This window comes from Mobula birostris, chromosome 19 (assembly GCF_030028105.1).
Source record: "Mobula birostris isolate sMobBir1 chromosome 19, sMobBir1.hap1, whole genome shotgun sequence".
Lineage (NCBI taxonomy): Eukaryota > Metazoa > Chordata > Chondrichthyes > Myliobatiformes > Myliobatidae > Mobula > Mobula birostris.
Window position 1 is genome coordinate 59588353 of NC_092388.1, and position 22947 is coordinate 59611299.

The window sequence follows — 22947 nt, forward strand, 5'->3', positions numbered from 1 at the left end:
CAGGAGGCCACACTGGGAGCACCAAACACAGTATATGACCCCAACAGACTCACAATTGAAGTTAATTCACATCTTTGCCTCACTCCCCACTTTCTGTTTTCTGCAGGGATTGCTCCTTACACGGTTCCCTTGTCCATTCATCCCTCCCCACTGATCTCCCTCCTGGCATTTATCCTCGTAAGCGGAACAAGTGCAACACCTGCCCCTACACCACCTACCATTCAGGGCCCCAAACAGTTTTTCCAGGTGAGGTGACACTTCACCTGTGAGTCCGTTGGGATCATTTTACTGTGTTCAGTGCTCTTGGTGTGGCCTCTTGTATGTCGGTGAGACCCGACGTAGATTGAGAGACTGCTTTGCAGAGCATCTACGTTCTGTCTGCCAAGCGCGATCTCCCAGTGGCCATCCATTTTAATTCAACTTCCCATTTCCATTCCAATATGTCCATCCATGGCCTCCTCCATTGTCTGCATAAGGCCACACTTTGGTTAGAGGAACAACACCTCATATTTCATTTGGGTAGCCTCCAACCTGATGGAGTGAACATCAATTTCTCAAGCTTCAATTCATGCCTCCCCCCGCCCCCGCCACCCTTCTAACCATTTCCCATCCCCTTGTCCCTCTCTCATGTTATCTTCTTGCCTGCCCATCGTCTTTCTGTGGTGCTCCCCCTCCCCATTTTTTTCTTTCTTCCATGGCCTTCTGTCTCTTTCACCAATTAACTTCCTAGCTCTTTGCTTCGTCCCTCCCCCTCCAAGTTTCACCTATCGCTTGGCACTTCTCTCTTCCCCCCCCCTCACCTGCTGAAGCGTTTTGGCCCGAAATATCACCTATATTTTTATCTCCCACAGATGCTGCCTGGCCCCCTGAGTTGCTCCAGCGTTTTGAGTGTCATATCATTTGCCAGTCTAAAGTATTGAAGCAAATAGTATCACTGTAACTATTGAAATTGTATTGAATCATCTACTGTTACCTTTGATCTTAAGGGTATAAACATGTGATGTACCATTGGATTTGAGCCTTTACTGACTGTCTCCAGAATCATGCCTGCTTGTTGTGAAGAATAAAGATTTTCATATCACCAGCTTCAGTATCTCTCTGGTTACTTTGATTACAGTTACAACAGGAATACTTATTAAAATGGCCACTGAGTGTATATCTCCCCTTCCACGACCTTGTCCATATCCTTTTGGAAACAATGAGGACTATGCTAAATTCTTGTTTTCTGTACATTTGGAAATTTGCACAAAAGGACCAAGTTCAACATTTTATTATGCATTAAAACACCAGGTCTTGCGGAGAACACCACCACATACTCTCCTTCAGTGTGAGAAACAAACATTCCTTATTACTCTGTTCCTTCTGTCATTTAGTTAAGTTTCTTGTATTCTTGTATTTCTTGTACGCCATAAGCTATAAATTGACACAATCTTTGAAAGCCTTTTCTAAGTTCATACATATCACACCATATTTCTGTAGCGAACTTTCTTTGCTGATTCATCAAAAACGAACAATCAAATTAGTTAAACTTGCCTTTATCAAATCCATTCTGGTTTTCTAATCAATCCAGACTTCTCCAAGAGTCTGCAAATTCTGCACCCTGTAAACATTTCTGGAAGTTTCCCCACTACACAAGTCGAACTACAGGTTTACCTTTGCATCTTTCTCCAGGTGTAATCCTTCTATCCAGAGATGTTTGGAAGATTATGAGCAACATTTACAATTTCTACCCTTAAAATTTTCAGCAATAAAGGGTTGCCGATTTATCCATTTTAAGTGCACCTAACCTTTCTAGTACCTTATCAAATTTTACCTCATTCAGTATATCAACAACACTGTCCTTTGCATGGACTCCAGCAGCTTCGTTCCCTTTGATAAAAACTGATGTGAAGCACTGCAGGCATGCTCACTGCCTCCATGAGTAGAATTCCATTTTGGTCATGGAACTCCCACATCTTCTTACTGTTTACATATCTATAGAAGATTGTTGCATTCCTTTTGTATCTACCACTAATCTTTTCTCATTCTTTGCACATTTGTTACCTCATATGGTAGTCACTAGTGACCTCAAGGGGTAAAGGATGAGACTCTTATTCAAAATTTATGTATTTAATTCTCACCTGAAAGTCACAACAAGCTTAAGGTAATGTTCACCTGACCGACTAGTCCAGAATAGAAAAGGAAAATTTGTACTGTTTTTATACATTTAAAAAGTCAAATAAAATTCAATTCAATTGGATTTATCAACATACATCCTTGCTTTGGTCATTGGCTCCTTAGTTTATCAACATAAATTAAAAATATTTGTGACCACATTTAATGAACAGTATGGTTGTCACTTCTGTAAACTACAGTACTGTGCAAAAGTCTTAGCATCCTAGATTTTTTATATAAATTTTGTTTTAGGTGTTTAGTTTTTGTCTTCTGCATTAGTGTGTCAGTAGAAAATAGCAAATTTTAGATTTCCAAGCATTTATTTTCCACAAAATTACATGTTGCAGAGAAATGTTTGTATCTTGTTAAAGAAAGTAACATATTAAGTAATAAACCACATTTTAAATAAAAACCTGATTACTTTGTAGGTATATACCCCTGCACATGATTAAACAAAGAAAACCAACAATTGCTAATGATCAATGACATAATGAGGTGAATGAACTAAACTGATTAACTAAAGCAGCAAATATTGCAGCAGACAGGAGTTTCAAGATGTGGTGTCCAAGTTCTTCTGAAGAAGGTCAAAGAAACAGGCGAGGTTGAGGATTAGAAACACAGTGGTTGGCCACGGAATCGAGGTGCAGCAGATGAGAGATACATCAAATGATATCCCTTCTAAATCAGAAGTGGTCCAGCTCTGAACTGACGGAAACCACTGGAACCCAAGTACACCCCACTCAGCTACGACAAAAGCATGTGGATGAGGGTGCTGAACAATGGCAGCAAGAGCTCTGAACTGATAAGTCAATATTTGAAATTTTTGTCTCAAACTGGAGGCAGTTTGTCCATAGAATAGCTAGAGAGCACTACATGGATGAGTGTTTGCAGCCTACAGTGATGCAGGGTGGAGGTGCCTTGCTGGTTTGGGGTTGCACTTTGAATAGAGTTGATGATCTGGTCAGAATTAATGGAATCCTCAGTGCTGAGAAATACAAGCAGATTCTCATCCATCAGGGAGGCATCTGATTAGTCCTAACTTCATTCTGCAGCAGGACAATGACCCCACACACAGGGCCAAGTTCATACAGAACTATCTTCAACAAAGAACAAGGACTTCTACAAAGATCAAAGGTTCATTTATTATCAAAGTATACAACCCTGAAATTATTCTTAACCATGAAACAAAGAAAAGAAAGGCAGCACAATCATCAACCACGAGACTCCCCTCACTGTACAATAAAACAAAACAGAACAGGCACCTCACCCAGATATCCCCCTCCTTGCACTAAACAAAAATGAGGAAGATCAGGCAAAAAACAGAATATGAAAAACTGTAAGGCTAAAAAAAAGTCTACAGCCCAGGTCTATATCCAAAATGCAGAAAACCTGGCCAACATTCTCTGGACTTAGCAGCAGGCTCTCCACTCTCTGGTAGCAGAGCAATCAAAAGACAGGCAGCCCATGTTCATCACCCACTTTTGCCTCAATGTTCCATTCTTCCTCATTGCTTTAATCGGCACACAATGGAATCTTTAATCAACAAAATGCACCCTGCCCACCATGAGATTTGTGCACACTGCCTGTCTTCCGTAATCCTCTCGGAGACGGCAGAGTGCTGAAAGACCCAAACAGTCTCTAAACAGCAAATCACAAGATCCAATAGTTTCAGAGCCACAACCAAGCTGAAAAACAAACGTAAAAGACATAGAAGAAGTGAAGTACATGGTTTCATGATCTATCCAGAAGATGTTGACCAAGGAGCATTGTACGCAGGTGCTACCTTGACCGGACGTCATTACAGAATGTTATTACAGATATGGCCTCCACAGAGCCCTAATTTCAACATCATTGAGGCTCTCTGTGATAGAAGTGAGACAGCCAAAGTCCGCAAAAGAACTGTGGCAGGCTCTCCACTATGCTTGGAGCCACCTACCAGCCAATTGTCTTGCAAAACTACATGGCAGTGTACTCTAAAGAATTGATGCAGTTGAAAAGGCAAAGGGAGGTCACACCAAATATTGATATGATGTAGTTTCCCCCCCCGCCCCGCTTATTGCTCTTTATAATAATTTTTTGATATTTAGAAACTTTTCTATTTCATTATTTTTGAAAGCATCTTTGCTTTACATAATTTTTTTTACATTTGCCTAAGACTTTTGCATAGTATTGCAAATACTTGAACTCTGTTGGGATTGGAATATTGTTGTCACATGTAACAAGACAGTGAAAATCTTGTCTTGTGTACTCTTCATTATAAATCAAATCATTGGAATATTAAGCAAGAATGTGAATGATGAACGATGAACTTCAAGCTTCCCAAAATGGGATTACTTCAACATTTAATATAAATTCAGTTTTGCATAACAAACCACATCCAACCTGGACCCAGGAAATTTTTATTCCATCATGAATTTAAATCAAGAGTTTGAGGAAGGGTTTGCAGTTTGACAAGGAGAGAATGTCAACTGAAAATTATTCATAGTATTGAAAAATATTTTTAGTTAAGCCAAGTATGCACACTTTATTCTTACACCTACATTTTAGTTACTATTAGTAAACAGAGAAAAATAAATTCTGCAAATTGGAATTCCAACTTTAAAGAACTCAGACATCTGCAGGCTATCACAATGAACATTAGCAAAAAGGCTGTCAGGCTTTGTATAACAAAAGGGCAGAGAAAAATGAAAACAAAATATCTAAAAAATATAAAAACACAAAATGTACAAAAGAACTAGTGATACAAAGAACTCAGAAAAGTGACAATCAAGCTGGTGAAATCAGAAAGAAACTTCAAATTCAAATACTTATATAAACTACAACAAAAACAAGTTCATTTATACAATGTCTTCAATGTAATAAATGCACCCAAGGATTTTCACAGTAACATTAACAAAGAGACATCAATTATATTATGAGATTTTATACAAGATGACCAAAGCCTGGGCAAAAATCAATCATGGAAGACACTCAAACCACTGGGAACACAATTTTAACTTGTATGTTTCGATCTGTAGGCCAGGCTAAATTGGTACCCAAACTGTCATAATTGAAAGTTCAAGATAGCCTTACTTTATAAGAAACAAAGGGTGATAAAATTCATGAACATATTTATGTAGATGCCTACATAAAAGTGGTTTCTTGCCCAAAAACTAAAAATTCCAGATTATTTTATCAAATATGGAGATACTGCTTCCTTCAAGATCATTAAAAAATGCAGTGGTTAATTCTCATTTCACTCAAATTTTTGGCAACTAGTAATTTGATAAATGGAATTGGATGCAAAATTTGGCATACTCTAACTGAAACCTTAAAGGGCTGGAATTGCCACTGCACTATCTTAAAAAAAACATACTGAGTGTAGCCCATCACCATTCAAGTAAAGGTTTATCATTCAATACAGGGAAATACATAATTTCAGGCTATCAAAATGACCAGTGTATATAAAGATTATACAAAGAAACAGGGAAAACAAAAGAAGCACAACTTAATGAATGCTAGATCTTTTTTCTGTTTAAAACTGTATTCCATATGGAGAAACATTTTTTTAAAACTTCAAAATATGTCGCTATCACTCTGGATAATAAGAGATAGGGTGTGAAACTACAAGATTTCATGAACTTAATTTCATTGCATTGTAGCTCTATGGAACATAATATTCAGGCTTTACGATGACCAATAAACCATAAGGAATTGTGTAATAATAATTTAATGGATAATTATTCTGCTTTTCTTAAAATAAGTAGTAATGGAAACGCATTCAAACTTACCTTTTCCATTAAATGATAATGCAGAAGCCATGGCCCCTGTGACTGGAAGTGGCAGCTGGGGTGATGATGGTTGCGTTCTTGGCCTGGTTCCCATTCTCGCTCTCTCTGTTCCAGGGACAAGCAAAGTCCCAAATGGCTTTTCAATAGCCAGGTCTGGTGCTACAGAGTCTGGATTCTGTGCCATTTGATCAAATCTATCTGATGAATTATCCTGAAAGCCATCAACCACTATCCTATTCTTTAGAGGGCTTCTGGGAACCAGGATTTTGATGCCTGATTTAGTAAGGTCCATTGTCTTCCTACTGGATAGAGTTTGAGAGCTGGTTTTTCGGAATTTCTGGTGACTTGACAAAAACTGGCTGGAGTTTTTTGAGTCAGTGTCTTTACCAATTCCTGGTGATCTGGGAGAAGACTTTGACAGAGAACTGTTGGTCGACCTGGAAATTTGTTTGCGAGCATTGTTTAAAGAATGTTTGTTTGCTCTGGAAAAAGGTCCATCTTTTTGCTTATCACTGTGCTGCCTGTTAAACTCCAGAATATACTCCTCACAATTCACCAGATGATGTTCTGGTTCCCATGTGTCATCATCACTGTCATAACCTTTCCATCGGACCAAGTACTCTGTTCGCCCCTTTTTATTTTTCCTCTTGGCCACAATTCTCTCTACCTATTAAATCAGGAAACACAGGAATCAGTGACACAGAACTTGCTGTGAATTATGCTCTAAATTATGAATGTTGTATCTACACTACTAATTTTAAAGGAGTAAGTCTAAAAACTTAGCAACACACAAAATGCTGGAGGAACCCAGAAGGCCAAGACCCTTCATCAGGACTGGGTCTAGTCTAGTAAATGACCAGTCTTGGATCACGTTTGCTCTTACTTAATACTTCCACGAAGAATATAAGGAATATAACCTATGTACTGTTAAAGCTGATGTCACATCTTTACGTAACAACATGCATGGGAACCACAGCAGCTTACAGGAGCTGTAGGAATGTTAGTGACTATATTGTCCAATGAAAAATGTACTCTAGCAGCAGTAAAAGACTGAAACCCAGAAAGGCCCTTCTGATAGATTGCAACTTTACTCACCCATCTTAGACAGCAAAATATTGTGGAGATCTAGAACATAATTCCACGTAGGCTCTGCCACAGTGATGTATGGTGGTAGGAAAAATTCAGTTTCCAGCAAGTTGCTTTTTGAACATTTATGATAATTGTATCATTAGCCCTGTCTATACCTTTTATCAGGCAATCTTTACCTGATATAACATTGAAAAGTAGAAGGTACAACTTCACACCAGTACTTGATTCCTTGGCTGTGGTGATTTATAGTAATCATCTGCCAAACCAGTTCTCCTTTAAGCTACAATCAAACTTCCTTAAGCCCCATGGGACACTGATCCCCAAGATTTAAGTCACTTGGCATTCAAGATGAAGAAGTTAATTGAATTCAAATTGGCTTAGCGAGAGAAGCTAGAGAGTGATAGCAAAAAGTTGTTTTGCTGATTTAAAAGTCTGTTACTAGTGGTGTGCCACAGGATTTGGTGCTGGATCTACCATTGTTTATCATCAAATTAATGATTTTAACAGCAGTGTGGAAAACTGGTTCAGCACATTTGCTGATGACAACAAGATCACAGGGTACAGTGAACAGTGAGGAAGGCAATCAAAGCTTGCAAAGTGATCTGGACCAGCTGAGGAAAATGGGCTACAAAAATAGCAGTTGGAATTTAATGCAGTCTAGTGTGAGATGTTGCACTTTGAGAGGACAAACCAGGGCAAGACTTACACAGTGAATAATAGGGACTGAGGTGTGTGGTAGAACGAACAGACCTTGGAATACAGATCCATAATTCCTTAAATGTAGCACCATAGGTGGATAGCACTATAAAGAGAGCTCTTGGTACATTGGCTTTCATATAGCATCGAGTATAGGTGTTGAAGTTGTATTAAGATGTTGGTGAGTTCGAATTTGGAGTATTATGTGCAGTTACTGGTTACTTAACTACAAAAAAGATATCAACAAGCTTGAAAGAGCGTAGAGAAAATTTATAAAAATGTTGCTAGAACTTGAGGACCCAAGTTACAAGGAAAAGTTGAATAGGTTAAGACTTTATTCCTTGCAGCAGAAGAGAATGAGGGGAGATTAGATAGAAGTGTACAAAATTATGAGAGGTACAGATAGGGTAAATACAAGCAGGCGTTTTCCACTAAGGTTGGGTGAGATAATTTAACATCATGGGTTTAGGGTGAAAGGTGAAATATTTAAGAGGGAATCTAAAATGAAATTTCTTCACTCAGAGGGTGGCTAGTGTGAAACGAGCTGCCTGTGGAAGCTGGAGATACGAGTTCAATTCTAATATTTAACAGCAGTTTGGATACATACATGGACGAGAGAGGTATGGGGTGCTATGATATGAGTGTAGGTAGACAAGACTAGGCAGAAGACTGACTGGCATGGAATAGATGTGCTGAATGGCCTTGTGCAGTTGTGCTCTATGACTTTCCTTGGGTCTAAAACACATCATTGCTCTTATTAATAAATTTGTTGATTGTTATATGGCCTTTTTGATTGATAGTCTTGCTCTGCAAATGATGATAACAAGCTACATGAAATAACATAGTAGCATAGTGGTTAAATAACGTTGTTGTAGCAGTTAGCATACCATTATTAGAGCACCAACAAACCAGATTCAATTCCACTGCTGTTGGTAAGATGTTGGTATGGTCTTCCTGTTACTGTATGGGTTTCTTTTGGGTACTCCTGTTTCCTCCCGCATTCCAGACATATAGGTTAATGGGTTAATTGGTTAATTGGTCATATGGGTGTAATTAGTCTGCGCGGGCTTGTTGGGCCGGAAGGGCTTGTTACCGTGTTGAATCTCTATATATGTAAACATGATTTGTAGCATCCACGTTCTTGTGAAAAAAAAAACTTTAAAAATTTCATAGTTATAAATTTACCTTAAATAATCTCTTCACATCTTTCATTAGTTTCTCATAATTGTCACTCCTTTTGGTACTTTGCACACATACCAAACTACTACAGTGTTCCATATAGACCTTGTGGCCACCAGCTCCATTGTAAAGTGGACAAAGTCATTTACCAAAATATGTGTGGATCCATAGTGTCCCCAGAATAACAGGTTCAAAATAGAATGCTCTGCAAAAAAGAATGTGTAATGAATTGAACGAATTTTTGAAGACACAGTAACTGAAGCTATTGCTAGCTTCCTCTGCTATTTTCTCCACCTGCGACTGGGAGAGCAAAATGACAGTGAGGGTAAAGATTAGGACTTGCTTGAAGCAAAGAATATTTAGTAGAATTTATACAGCCATAACACAATGGCCATCAGATGGAAACAGGTTGATTGGCAGTGGTGTGAAAAAGGAACCCAATTTGTAAATAAAAAACATCCCAGAGTACTTTGGCACTGTAACATAATACAGCTGATAATTATACAGGCAATGTAAAACTTACCATAAACTTTTCACTTAGCAAAAAGGTAGTATAATAACTTGTATTAAAACCAGATAATGCTGGATTATGCTTTCATTTAAAAAAAAGATATTAAGGCAGATGGAATCAGAATCAGGATCACTGGCATACATTGTGAATTTGTGAATATAGCAGTAGTAAATGAAATACAGGGTAAATAAATATTGAGTGGAAAAAACAAATTACAGTAAGCATATGTATTAAATAGTTAAAATAAGTAGTGCAAAAAAAGAGAAATGAAGTATGAAGTAGTGTTCACAGCAGGCTCAACGTCCATTTAGAAATCAAATGGCAGAGGGGAAGGAGCTGTTCCTGAATCACTGAGTGTATGCCTTCAAGGAAAGCTGACTAATCGGTTCCAAAACTAACTTGGTGACAGGAGTCAGATGCTTTTCTGACTGGCTGTCTGTGATCAGCAATATACTGCAGGAATCTGTGCTGGGACCCTTGCTGCTTGTAATGTATATTAATAACTTGGATGTTAATATAAGTAGTAAGGTTTAGTAGCTCTAAAGTTTGGAAATAATGTTGCAATTTTACAAAAAAAATTGATTAGACCACACTTGAAATATTTGTGTGTGCAGTTCTGGTCAACATACCAAAGGATGGATGTGCTTTGCATCTTCATCCCCTCCCATAAGACAAAAGATATGAAAACTTGAAAACATGTAACATTCAGCCTGCTGTTATCAAACTTCTGAGCAGCCTTTTCATACAGTAAAGGTGAACATTTGAATTCTCAATCTACCTCTTCACAGCCCTTGTACTTTGTCTACTTGGATTGCATTTTCTTTGTAACTGCAACACTATTCTGCATTTTCCCTTCTACTACCTCAATGCAATTATGCATGAAATAGTCTGTTTGGATGGCATGTACATATTTCATTGTATATCATACATATGACAATGATAAACCAATTACCAATTAGGGAGATAATGCATCACTTATTTAGGGAACAAACAGACCTCATGTGAGTTGCAGTGTACAGTAGGCTGATCATTGGTGAGTACTGTATTGCAAGGAGGAGAGGACTGTAGGCTGTTGAGGAGCATGAAGTGCATTTTTCTAGCATTGAATGGACTCACCCAATTTGGGCTATGACATCAGCCTCTCCCTCCTGAAGTACCTCCCCAAACTTCCTCTTTGTGCTGTTGACCGACTTATGGGAGCAAACAAACGCTACAGGTATAGTAGAAAATTGGAGGGAAATTTCCATTCTAAAGTTAGACCAATGTGGTGATTTTTAAAGAAGACGTGAGATGGAAGATATGGAAGGATTGTGGGCCTAGACAATTCTAATAAGGTTAATGATGAAGAATTCCTATCTTCTGAGTCATTTAATTGCACTAATGCAACAATGAACACAAAAGGTTCATCTTTACAATGAAAGCTACTTATCAAGGGGTTTTACATGGACTGGTGATCCAAGTTGTCCTATTCCATTGTGCCTCATCTGTGACAAACAACTTACGAATATAGCAATGGCTGCAGCAAAATTGAAAAGACACTTAACTACAAATCACAGCCACATGACACTTAAAAGTGTTGATTATTTTAAATGACTGTTGGAATCTCAAAACAAACAGATTAAAGCTTTTGAAAATAAAGTCACAGTCAGTAAAAAGATTCAGGAAGCAAGTTATTTAATAGCTTTAAGACCAGTTCACTTGAGAATGTTTAAAAATAAACTGAAAACTAGGACAGAGAGCACACCAATCTTCTGCTGCATACAGAAATCCAGTGGCTTTGCAGAGAAAAGAGTTGTTAACAGGGTGCTTGAGCTGAAAGGTGAATTGCAGGAGTACTTTCAAGAAAACAGTAGGCCAGATTTTGCCGAGTGCTTTGAACATGAAGAATGGCTGCAGAAACTAGTCTACTTAACAAGTCTCTACAAGGCCCTGGAGAAAGTGTTTTGTCTTCAAGTGACAAGATTCTTGGATTTAAAGGGAAACAATCTTTGGAAAAATCATGTTGCAAAAAGAAATCTTGAAATATTTCCACTGCTTCTTGGGCTTAAGAGTGAGGAAGGATATCAGAAAGTCTCGAGTTTTATTGAAAATCACCTGGAAGAACTGCACATCAAAATTGAACAGTATTTTTCCTCCCTTTCAACAAAAGTGTATGACTGGGTGGGGGACCCTTTCTCTGAATCTTCTGCTCGTCTTGAGAATTGACTTTGAGAGGAGAGGAAGAACCTCATAAGCTGCACTCTGATCATGCACTCAAGAGATTTATTGACCTGCCCCAGACAAATTCTGGATTTCTGTGAAAGAAGAGTATCCTAACATTCATAGGAAAGCAATGAAAATTTTGCTGAAGTTTTCAACTTCTTACATGTGTAAGCAAATTTTTTCTTGTTTAACAAGCATCATGAGTCAGGGCAGAAATAGTCTCCTTTCAGTTGAGGGTGAAATCCATGTGTACCTATCTTAAGTTCAACCCAGAATTGAGAAATTTATAATGTTTGTCTTATAAGTTTTCAAACACTATGAAAGGGAAAGAAAGAGATTAATTTCAAGAAAGGCAAGCTAAAAATTCATTCTCTACTGAAAAGAGCAATGACAATAATTTTTGATTATATCCACAACTTGCTGATCATGCTAATGTACTGTGAGTTGTAGATATAATTTTTATGTAGGAGTTTCCCAAGATCTGAAAATTATTTTGAGGATTCCTCCTGGGCAAAATAGGTTGAGAAAGGCTGATCTAGGCCGTTAAAAATTACACCAACTATTGGCGGACTTACTCTGTTCATTGGACTTTTTTTTCCTATACAAGTTAACATCCAACCCATTATTGTGGAAATGAAGGATTTAAAAAGCTTATCTAAATGTTATGTTATATTCTTTTAAATGAATCTCCCACAATAAAATCAGAAAGTTCACTCCTTTTAAAAATATTTTGCTGTAGGAAAATTGGAGGTTGTTGTGATAATTAAACCTTTACAAACAATTTCATCATATGTTCAGTAAACTATCAAACTGCTGAATTACTTTCCAGATCAATATCTGAGAAACCATTATCTAATATGTCAACAAGTTTCACATCAAAAATGAAACAACTATCTACTGGCACTGTTCATTATTCCTGCTGATAACAAAAACAAATTAATAGACTACTTCAATGCAAATTTATTTACCCACAGTATCAGAAATGTGGCTAATGGTGCTTATCTGATGAAGAGTCTTTAATCTGACACATTAACCGTTTCTCTTTCCACAGATAACGCCTGACCAATTTCCAGCCTTTACTGATCTAATGTTAAATTTCCAAAATCTGCTGTATTTTCAGGAAAATGATAGATGAAGCTTCTCATATACATCAAGTATTTGGAAGTTCAATAGAGCACTGGATACAAGCTCATAATCAAAGCTTCTTCAGATTTTTGTTGAAGCATACTTTCAATTCTCATCACAAATAAAGCAAAAAGTTGGGTGAACACGAATTGCTTAATTTTCTAAATCTTTAATTAGCAGTTTTTTTTGTGCAGTCTTGAGTATTCAATCAAACAACTAACACCTTTAGATAGAGAAAACCAAGAAACATTGTGACTGATAGGATCAATTTCTGTGCTAAAGACCTTTACTGACAGATTACAAATTAGGTTTGCTTTAACCCATGTATGTCTGAATAAAACACTAGCATGATAGACAAAATTCAGTATCTTATTAAAAGCACAGCCAGCCCTGACAGGTGGCATAAAGAGTGCAGGGGTCCAACAGATGCATTTCAAAATTAAGGCAAATTGATTTAAAATTACAAAACGTTGTCATCAGGATTAGTCTGGACATGTAAAATCAGCCCTTGGGGTTATGCTTTGGAAATAGATAAAGGAAATAGCACCCTGTACAATTTCCAAGTAAACCATTACAATATTCCCCCAATTTTCATTCTCATTGTCATGGGCTCATCTTTACAGCTGGACAATGTATCTGAGGGCTTTCATCAAGGTTAGTGGCTTTTTATTTTAATTGCTCGGCATCTATGAAATCAGTCACAAATGATTTTCAAAAACCTATGGCAAACACTTCAGAATCAGAATCAGGTTTAATATTACTGGCATATGCTGCAACATTTGTTGGCAAGCATATAGGAGAATTCTTGTTGAAGGGTTCCTTTTGCACAAAAGCTCACCAAGGACCTCCACATGCTTGATTCAAAACAGGATTTTTAAAATCTGATGTGTAATGTAAAACAGCTGCACCAAAGTTTGACATGGGATTGGCCATATTCATAGAAGAAACAACCATAATCACTTAAAGACTAACTAATTCAGGCTTTCCCTTCAATTTTTCTTTACACTCTCCATTTTTGTATACTTAATTGCCCCATCTTTGGCTTTCACCTTATTTCCAGGATTTGAAAGCCATGTGCAAGAGTCTTAAGGTAAAAGCCAAACTCGGAATGGTTGCCATTTTTTTTTTAAAAACAAAGTACAGCATACTATCAGCCACTCAAGGGGAATGGGGCAAGTGTGTCTGCTGTTTGCATGAATATGCTTGTTACATGAGAATTGCTCAAACATAAATGTACACTACACAATATTCATAAGCATTTAAATAAATTGCACGCTACATGTCATTGCCCTTCTCTTTTTGATAACACTAACACAGGCATTCTATATTTTAAGAAATATGTAAAATAGTGCAAAAATAAATCAAACAAAACACCAAAATGACTACCACCCATTGGCACTGATGCCAATCATGAAGTGCTTTGTATGGCTGATAATGGCACATATCAAAACCTCCAATCCTGCCACATTGGACACACACCAATATGTTTACCAAAAGAACCACTCCATGACAGATGCCATAGCATTTGTCATGCAACTGACCCTGACACACCTGGAAAACAAGGATAGTTATGTCAGAGTGCTATTTTTGGATTTCATTTATGTATTCAACACTATTGTCCCACAGATCTTGGTAAACAATCTCCTACTCCTCAGTATAAACACACCACTGTGCAAATGGATGTTGGGCTTTGGAACCAACTGACCTCAAATAGTCAAGATGCAGAACCGCTCCTCCCTCCCCCATCTTTAACACAGTTACATCCCAGGGATGTATACTGGCCAATGCTGTACATAACTTTTACATACGACTACAAGGCCAAACACCCAAGTAATCATATTGTCAAGTTTGCCAAGTACAATACTGTGGTGGGGCTCATGAGGTGGCCTATAGAGAAGAGGTAGAAGAGTTCAAGGCCTAGTGCTATGACGTCAACAAGACAAAGGAGGGTTATTGAATTCAGGAGAATTCACACACTGCTTTACATTGGTGGCACAGTAATGGAATCTGCAACCAAATTTAGATGAGGACAGCGCATTCAGCTGGATAAGATTTGAGAGATTTAAAAAGGTGGTATGAAAGTTGCAGGCAGATAAATAATGTTGAAGATCATAGATAGAAAATGTTATCCAAGGAAAGAATGCAATGATCAGAATTACAGCTCTCTATCTGAGCACATAGCTATTAAAGAAAATGAAATAATCATGGAACATGACATGAACTCAAAAAACATCTTGCTGTCCTTTGAATATAAAAAAAGTACAAATGGAAAACTAGTTGTTGATAACCTTGTTAAATTTCACTGCACTAACTCTTTAAAGCTGCACCATATCAACAGCTGCAAACCCTGAGGCAGTGTATCCAACCTATACACTAAATATATTGAGATGAATCTGGTGAAGACACCATAAGGAACTTTTTTTTGGTAATAAGTTGCAATGGGATTGATTACATACCCAAAAACTGTTAATGTTAACTGAATCAAAGATCAAATTAACTGCTCTTAAGATCTGAACAATCTGCAAGGTAGTTATAAGAGGGGAATATCCAAATTACTAAGAACTCTCATTATTCTGTTGGAATTGGTGTCTCAAGTGACCAAGACTGTCACAATGATGTGGTCAACACTGCACACTCAATAAGATGGGCCAAGGAAAAGGCAATCAAAAAATTACACACCAATTAGTTTGGCTAACTTGTAGTCACTGCTGAGGTTATTCACAAGCAGTGCAGTTAAACTGCAAGTAAGGTAGCATTTGATCTGATTAAGCAGAGAATAAAACCTGAAGGATACGGACAATGATGTCAACAGTTTACCAGATGGAAATCACATAGGATACTAATGACTAACCAATAATACAAATTCTAGCTACAATTGTTGAAGCACAGGATGATACAGCAGATAGGACATAGAGTCCACTGAGCCTGTGACAATTCTTCAATAGTGCTATCCAACTTGTCACTTTACTACTTCTTCATGCTGCACATTTTACTATTCGCATAAATGGAAAACCTGCTTCCATCACCTTTTCAGGCAGAGGACTTATAATTATAAATTACTACACAGTATTTTCCTTATGCTTTGTTTTATTTGTTTTGACAATATTCCTAAATCAGCATTTTCTGATGAGCTTACAAAAAATAGGAAAATTTATTCTATAAATACTTTTAAACACATCTCCTCTTCACCCCTCCTTTCCAATGAGGATAATTCCAGTTCCTCTAGGATTTCCTGTGGCCGGTCATTTAAATTTCACTTCACAATCTCATACCAATATATCTGTCCACGCTTTCTCTACCACAAGGTTGAGGCTAGATGCATATTAAGAGGAACAGCACCTCATATTCTGCCTTGGTAGTCTCCAAGCTGATGGTATGAACATCAATTTTTCCAGCTTCAAGTAACCACTTCCCTCCTCTTCTCTTTGATCTTCCCCTACCCTCTTGATCTTCCTTCACCTTCCTTAACTCTCCCCTCACCTCTCTCCCATTATTTCATGATCCACTGCCCCCTTCAATCATATTCCAGCTTCTTCAGATCTTTGCCGCTTCTATCAGTCACCTCCCAGCTTCTCACATCATTCCCATTCACTCTCTTCCCCCACCTACCTATCTTCTTCCCTCAACCTGAATTCACCCATCACCTGTCAGCTCTCATTCCACCCTCCCCCACCTTTTTATAGTAGGTATCCTCCCTTTCTTTCCTGTGCGGAAGAAAGGTCACAACTCAGTGTCAACTACCGATTTTCCTCTGTAGATCCTGCTTGGACTGCTGAGTTCCTCCAGCATTTTGTGTGTTGCTTATGACAATCATGCCCTCCTCTGATTTTTTAAAATTCTATACTTGCATAATGAAGCCTAATACTCTGCATCACTTTTCAGTAAAATGCCTTGTGCAATTTTAATAGCATCTTCTCACCTTTTAAACTAAAAATAAATCATTACTTTCCTATGATAAATTTAATGTTTATGTATCTCCCAAATGCCTTTGCCCTCCTTCAGATTTTTACTATGTGCTTCACTGTTTAGTCATCTGCAAACTATGTTTTTTACCCTAAGAGCAGAAGTCTACAACTTAACTTAAATTAGAAGAATTGTAGTCCTAATAAAAACTATAGGATTCTTTTTCACTCTATCTGAAGAATTATGATGTACCATCATTCTCTGCTTTCTATTCCTTAACTAATATTACAGTCGCACTCTTAATTCAATAAGCTTTAGCTTTGTTAATGTCTATTAGTATTCAAGTGCCCATGCAAACAACTGTACTATCTTTCTAAATCTTCTCTGACATTGGTACCGACACAGATATGAAATCACGACACTAAATAGAAATTCTATGAAGGCCGACCTCAGGGTCTCATTTTCCTTGCAAAAGACGATAATTTTACCCTCTTTAGAAACATATAGCGATAAAGCTAGGATAAACATAGCTTTGAAGTACAATAATAATGGCTCCCCTACAACTGTCAAAATATGCTGAATAATAAGACACCAGCATATTTTTAAATGTCAAACCAATCTAGGGGGTCATCCTTGGTCAAGGCACAATTTGTTATCAACAGTCAAATAGCACATTATCTAATCTGCTCTGAGCTTATTCACTCTTTCCTTTCATTAGTAATCTTAGTGTAGGCAAATGAAAACAAGTTCTAAAAGCAGGACTGATCCAAATTCAAGCTCCCTCTGAACTGGTACCATTGCCCATCTGAGTTAAATCCACTGAAATGGATGAACCATATAAAACTTAAAAATAGAATACAAAATGCAGAGAAATTAACATAACATTAAAGAGCGACAAAGAGTTTCACATTTTTAAAAACTACATACAGTATGATCACTGAAGGCTGCTTCTTGACTAAGTGCTTTCCCCTTCTGAAGTATAGGTAGACCACAATTTCACAATACTGCAACTCTTTCAAGGCCAAAAGCTCCATTGTAAACCACAAAAACACTGCAAGCCTCTCAAGAGGATAAAAGCCTAAGAAATAAAGAGTGTCAAAAATATACATCAGTTGGCATTTCAAATAAAATATTTAGACTTAGCCACCTTGCATTGCAAATTAATTCAGAGATCTTTCAAAAGCAGTTTACCTTTAAGAACTGTATGTTGCAATTGGGATATCCATCTGGATTATGGAAATTACCACAATATTTAATTTCCATCTACTTCAGGGAGCACCTTCAAAATTCCTTCTCAGCTAAGGTTGTGACCAATCCAGTAAAGTACAGGACTTCACATATAATAAAAGAAAAATTATCATATATACCCTAGATATGGGTGCCAAGTTTTACTAAAAACCAACAGCAGCCATCGGGAGAAAAGCCGTGATCTTCAATAAGCAACACACATGGTGAACGCAGCAGGCCAGGCAGCATCTCTAGGAAGAGGTACAGTCGACGTTTTGGGCCAAAGACGAAGGGTAATTTGTAAGCTGTTCAAGGTGTCAAACCTACATCACCTTCCATTTTGAAGTTGTGTTTCAACCAGCAATTTGTTTAATCTATACTCAATTACTGTTCTTTGAGAAAACAAAGTTGACCTCATGTTAGTACATAATATTCTTAGGGATTCAGCTAATCTTTATAATTTGTCGCACTAACCTTCATTTGTCAAAAATTTTGCCACTCAATTAGCTTATTTAAGATCTTGAGCAATTTTAAGCCTCCAAGTTATCTGCAAACTTAAGATGAACAAGTTTCTATTCCTTCATTTGTCACTGATATTTATGGAAAAAAGTAAAAGCTAATATTTCTGGGGAACATATTCATATCCCACCAGTATTTCTTGATCACGACTTTACATCAGTTGTCAATCTACAATGTTACTTTCCCCAATAACCTCCAACAAGAACTCATATTGCCTTCATCATTTTTTCGTATCATCTTCTTTCTTACACCAAATATATTATGTTCCTTGTCTTGAATAATTTTAAGATACAGGCATATGACGTCTTTTTCTTTCCAACTGTGTCACTGCTTTTCTTCACCAGGACTATAACACCTTCCCCAATCTTGACTGCATGCCGACTACTTGATAACAATTTAAAAATATTTACATCAAGTTTCTTCATTCTTTTCACATGTTTTAGTTCGAAGGTCTTATCTTACAGCTTTCTTGATTTCAGGCTTTTTTTTACATTTATGTAAACTTACTTTTGGTTTCATGCAGTTTTTAGTCAAAATATTCAAATACAGAACTAAAAATAAAGGAGTTTCCTGCATTTGCCGAAACATTTAATCTGAATATGATAATGTATACAAAGTTCCCTTCCTACTATTTTAACATACATATGTACACTTACTGTAATTCAGCTTAACCCAATATTTACCATGTATTGCATTGTATTGCTGCTGCAAAGTTCATAAATTTCAAGACATATGCCACTGATATTAAACCTGATTCTGATTCATTTTGATGTTGTACACCTTGTTAAAAGAAACACTCCACAATTTAAGAACAGGTAGAATTGAAACTGTCATAAAAGTACAAAAATGGTGTAAATAAACCATTTTAATACAACATTATTATGACATAATACTTCAAGAATAGAATCAATACTTCAGGTCGTCAAATTAAGTCAAGTCCAGCCAAGTCACTTTTCATTGTCATTTTGACCATAACTGCTGGTACAGTACACAGTAAAAACAAGACAATGTTTTTCAGGACCATGGTGCACCATGAACAATACAAAAACTACACTCAACTACATAAAACAACACAAAACTACACTCGACTACAGACCTACCCAGGGCTGCATAAAGTGCACAAAACAGTGCAGGCATTACAATAAATAATAAACAAGACAACAGGTACAGTAGAGGGCAGTAGGTTGGTGTCAGTCCAGACTCTGGGTATTGAGGAGTCTGATGACTTAGGGGAAGAAACTGTTACATAGTCTGGTTGTAAGAGCCCGAATACTTAAGTGCCTTTTGCCAGATGGCAGGAGGGAGAAGAGTTTGTATGAGGGGTGCGAGGGGTCCTTCGTAATGCTGTTTGCTTTACGGATGCAGCGTGTGGTACAAAAGTCTGTGATGGCGGGAAGAGAGACCCCAATGATCTTCTCAGCTGACCTCACTATCCACTGCAGGGTCTTGCAATCCGAGATGGTGCAATTTCCAAACCAGGCAGTGATGCAGCTGCTCAGGATGCTCTCAATACAACCTCTGTAGAATGAGGTGAGGATGGGGGTGGGAGATGGACTTTTCTCAGCCTTCGCAGAAAGTAGAGACACTGCTGGGCTTTCTTTGCTATGGAGCTGGTGTTGAGGGACCAGGTGAGATTCTCTGCCAGGTGAACACCAAGAAATTTGGTGCTCTTAACGATCTCTACGGAGGAGTCGTCGATGTTCAGCTGAGAGTGGTCGTTCCGTATCCTCCTGAAGTCAACAACCATCTCTTTTGTTCTGTTCACATTCAGAGACAGGTTGTTGGCTCTGCACCAGTCCATTAGCCGCTGCACCTCCTCTCTGTATGCTGATTCATCGTTCTTGCTGATGAGACCCACCATGGTCGTGTCATCGGCGAACTTGATGATGCGGTTTGAGCTGTGTGTTGCAGCACAGTCGTGGGTCAGCAGAGTGAACAGCAGTAGACTGAGCACACAGCCCCGGGGAGCCCCCCTGCTCAGTGTGATGGTGTTGGAGATGCTGCTTCTGATCTGGACTGATTTGAGGTCTCCCAGTCAGGAAGTCTAGGATCCAGTTGCAGAGGGAGGTGTTCAGGCCCAGAAAGCTCAGCTTTCCAATCAGTTTCTGAGGAATGATTGTGTTGAATGCTGAACTGAAGTCTATGAACAGCATTCAAACGTACATGTCTTTTTTGTCCAGGTGGGTTAGGGCCAGGTGGAGGGTGATGGCAATGGCGTCGCCTGTTGAACGGTTGGAACTGTACATGAACTGCAAGGGGTCCAGTGAGGGGGGCAGCAGGGTCTTGATGTGCCTCATGACGAGCCTCTTGAAACATTTCATGATGATGGGTGTGAGTGCGACGGGATGGTAGTCGTTGAGGCAGGACACTGAAGACTTCTTTGGAACGGGGATGATGGTGGCAGCCTTGAAGCACATAGGAACAACGGCGCTGCTCAGGGAGATGTTGAAGATGTCAGTGAGAATCTCAGCTAGCTGGTCTGCACATCCTCTAAGCACTCTGCCAGGAATATCGTCTGGTCCAGTAGCTTTCCATGGGTTGACCCTGCACAGGGTTCTCCTCACATCGGCCACGGTAAGACGCAGCACCTGCATTTGGAGAAGCGGTGGTCTTCCCCGCCGCCACATCATTTCCCACCTCAAAACGAGCGTAGAAGTTATTCAACGCATCTGGGAGGGAGGCATCACCAGCACAGGCAGGTGGTGTTGTCTTGGTAGTTGGTGATATCCTGAATGCCCTTCCACATGCGCCCCATGTCACTGCTGTCCTGGAAGTAGTTGTGGATTCACTGGGCGTGTGCACACTTTGACTCTCTGGTGGCCCGGGACAGTTTGGCCAGATGAGAAATGATTTGTGCCCTGCGTTCAAATGGCAGGTCACAATGTGAAGGGACACACCCAAGAGAAGTGCTAATATGGTCAGCTCTAAAATGGTCATTTTTATTAGGGGAATTCGAGAGGATGAGGTGTTTGATAAATAGGCAAAAAAAATCAATGGTGCAATGCACTGCAATTCCAATAGAAAGAAATACTTTACACTTAAATCATTTATCAAGCTCAAAAGATATTAAAACAAAAAGCAATTCATCACTTGAAATGCACTTCTACTGGGAGAGGGTGAAAATGACCAGAATGAAAAAAGGAGACTTTTTTTTCCCCCCAAACTGATTTACCGAGAAAAAAATTAACAAAAAGTTTTTTTAACAAGTTAAGTTTGTGGAGAAGTACTTTAGGAGGTCAAATGCAAGGAAAAGTATATAGTGAATATCAGAACCCTTAGAAAGACAGGTGTTCAGAGGGTCTGAGGATCAACTCTATCACTTCCTGCAAGTGCCAACACAAGTCAAAACAGTTGGGTAGTAAAAACATCAATCAAGATGTTTAATGTAATTTCCAGTACATAAATGTAAAGGAGAATGAAATAATTGTTACTTTGATTCTGATGCAGCACAATAAAAAACAATAATAAGAAAAACACTAAATATACAGGTGACCCCGCTTTTCGAATGTTTGCTTTACGAAACCTCACTGTTATGAAAGACCTACATTATTACCCTGTTTTTGCTTTCAGAAGGTGTTTTCACTGTTACGAAGAAAGGCAGCGCGCGCCCCGAGCAGCTGCTGTCCCCGGGATTCGGAACTGCATTTTCGCCGGCATTGCTTAAACACATGCCTGTGAGGAGTCGTTCGCAAGATGAGTTCTACGGTATCGGAAAAACCTAAAAGAGCTTATAAGGGTGTTACACTTAGCGTAAAACTAGACATAATGAACGCCCACAAAATTTTGCCATATAAATAAACGGTAATTGCTTCTTCGCTTTACGACATTTCAGCTTACGAACCGTTTCATAGGAACGCTCTACCCTCGGATGGCGGGGGAAACCTGTACATAACATATACATACAGTAGAATAATTGTATTGCATGTCCATAAAGTGACACTAGGCACAGGAGTGTCTGTACTTAAGGTGACTGATAGGTTTACCTTCATCAGTTGGGGCACTGAGTATAAGAATGAGGAAGTCATATTACAGCTTTTCTTAGGCTGTATCTGGAGTATTAGGTGTGGTTCTGCTGCCAACTTACTGGAAGGATGTGGAGGTTTCAGAATCGGTATCAGGTTTATTATCATCAGCACGTGTTGTGAAACTTGTTAACTTAGCAGCAGCAGTTCAATGCAACACATAATATAGAAGAAAAAAATTAATAATAAAAAATAAGAAAATCAATTAGAGTATACACATATTTAATAGATTAAAAATAGTGCAAAAACAGAAAAAATATACATTAAAAAAGTGAGGTAGTGTCCCAGGGTTCAATGCCCATTTAGGAATTGGATGCCAGAGGGGTAGAAGCTGTTTTTGAATTGCTGAGTGTGTGCCTTCAGGCTTCTGTACCTCCTACCTGATGGTAACAGTGAGAAAAGGGCATGCCCTGGGTGCTGGAGGTTCTTAATAATGGACACTGCCTTTCTGAGACACCACTCCTTGAAGATGGCCTGGGTACTTTGTAGCCTAGCACCCAGGATGGAGCTGACTAGATTTACAACCCTCTGCAGCTTCTTTTGGTCCTGT

At 38.4% G+C, this 22947-nt stretch overlaps 1 protein-coding gene across 2 annotated transcripts in view; it reads right to left on the minus strand.

The window, feature by feature from the left end:
- Nucleotides 1-22947, minus strand: part of cdyl (chromodomain protein, Y-like) — a 215168-nt gene that overhangs the window by 99170 nt on the left and 93051 nt on the right. Inside the window, exons 2-3 of one of the 2 annotated variants that reach the window (XM_072283678.1) lie at nt 8895-9093; nt 5925-6591 (exon numbers count right to left, since the gene is read on the minus strand). In XM_072283678.1, the coding sequence (XP_072139779.1) occupies nt 5925-6591; nt 8895-8987 (760 nt within the window). In that variant the 5' untranslated portion in view covers nt 8988-9093. The remainder of the gene's footprint in view (nt 1-5924; nt 6592-8894; nt 9094-22947) is intronic. The other variant, XM_072283677.1, reaches the window with a different exon arrangement.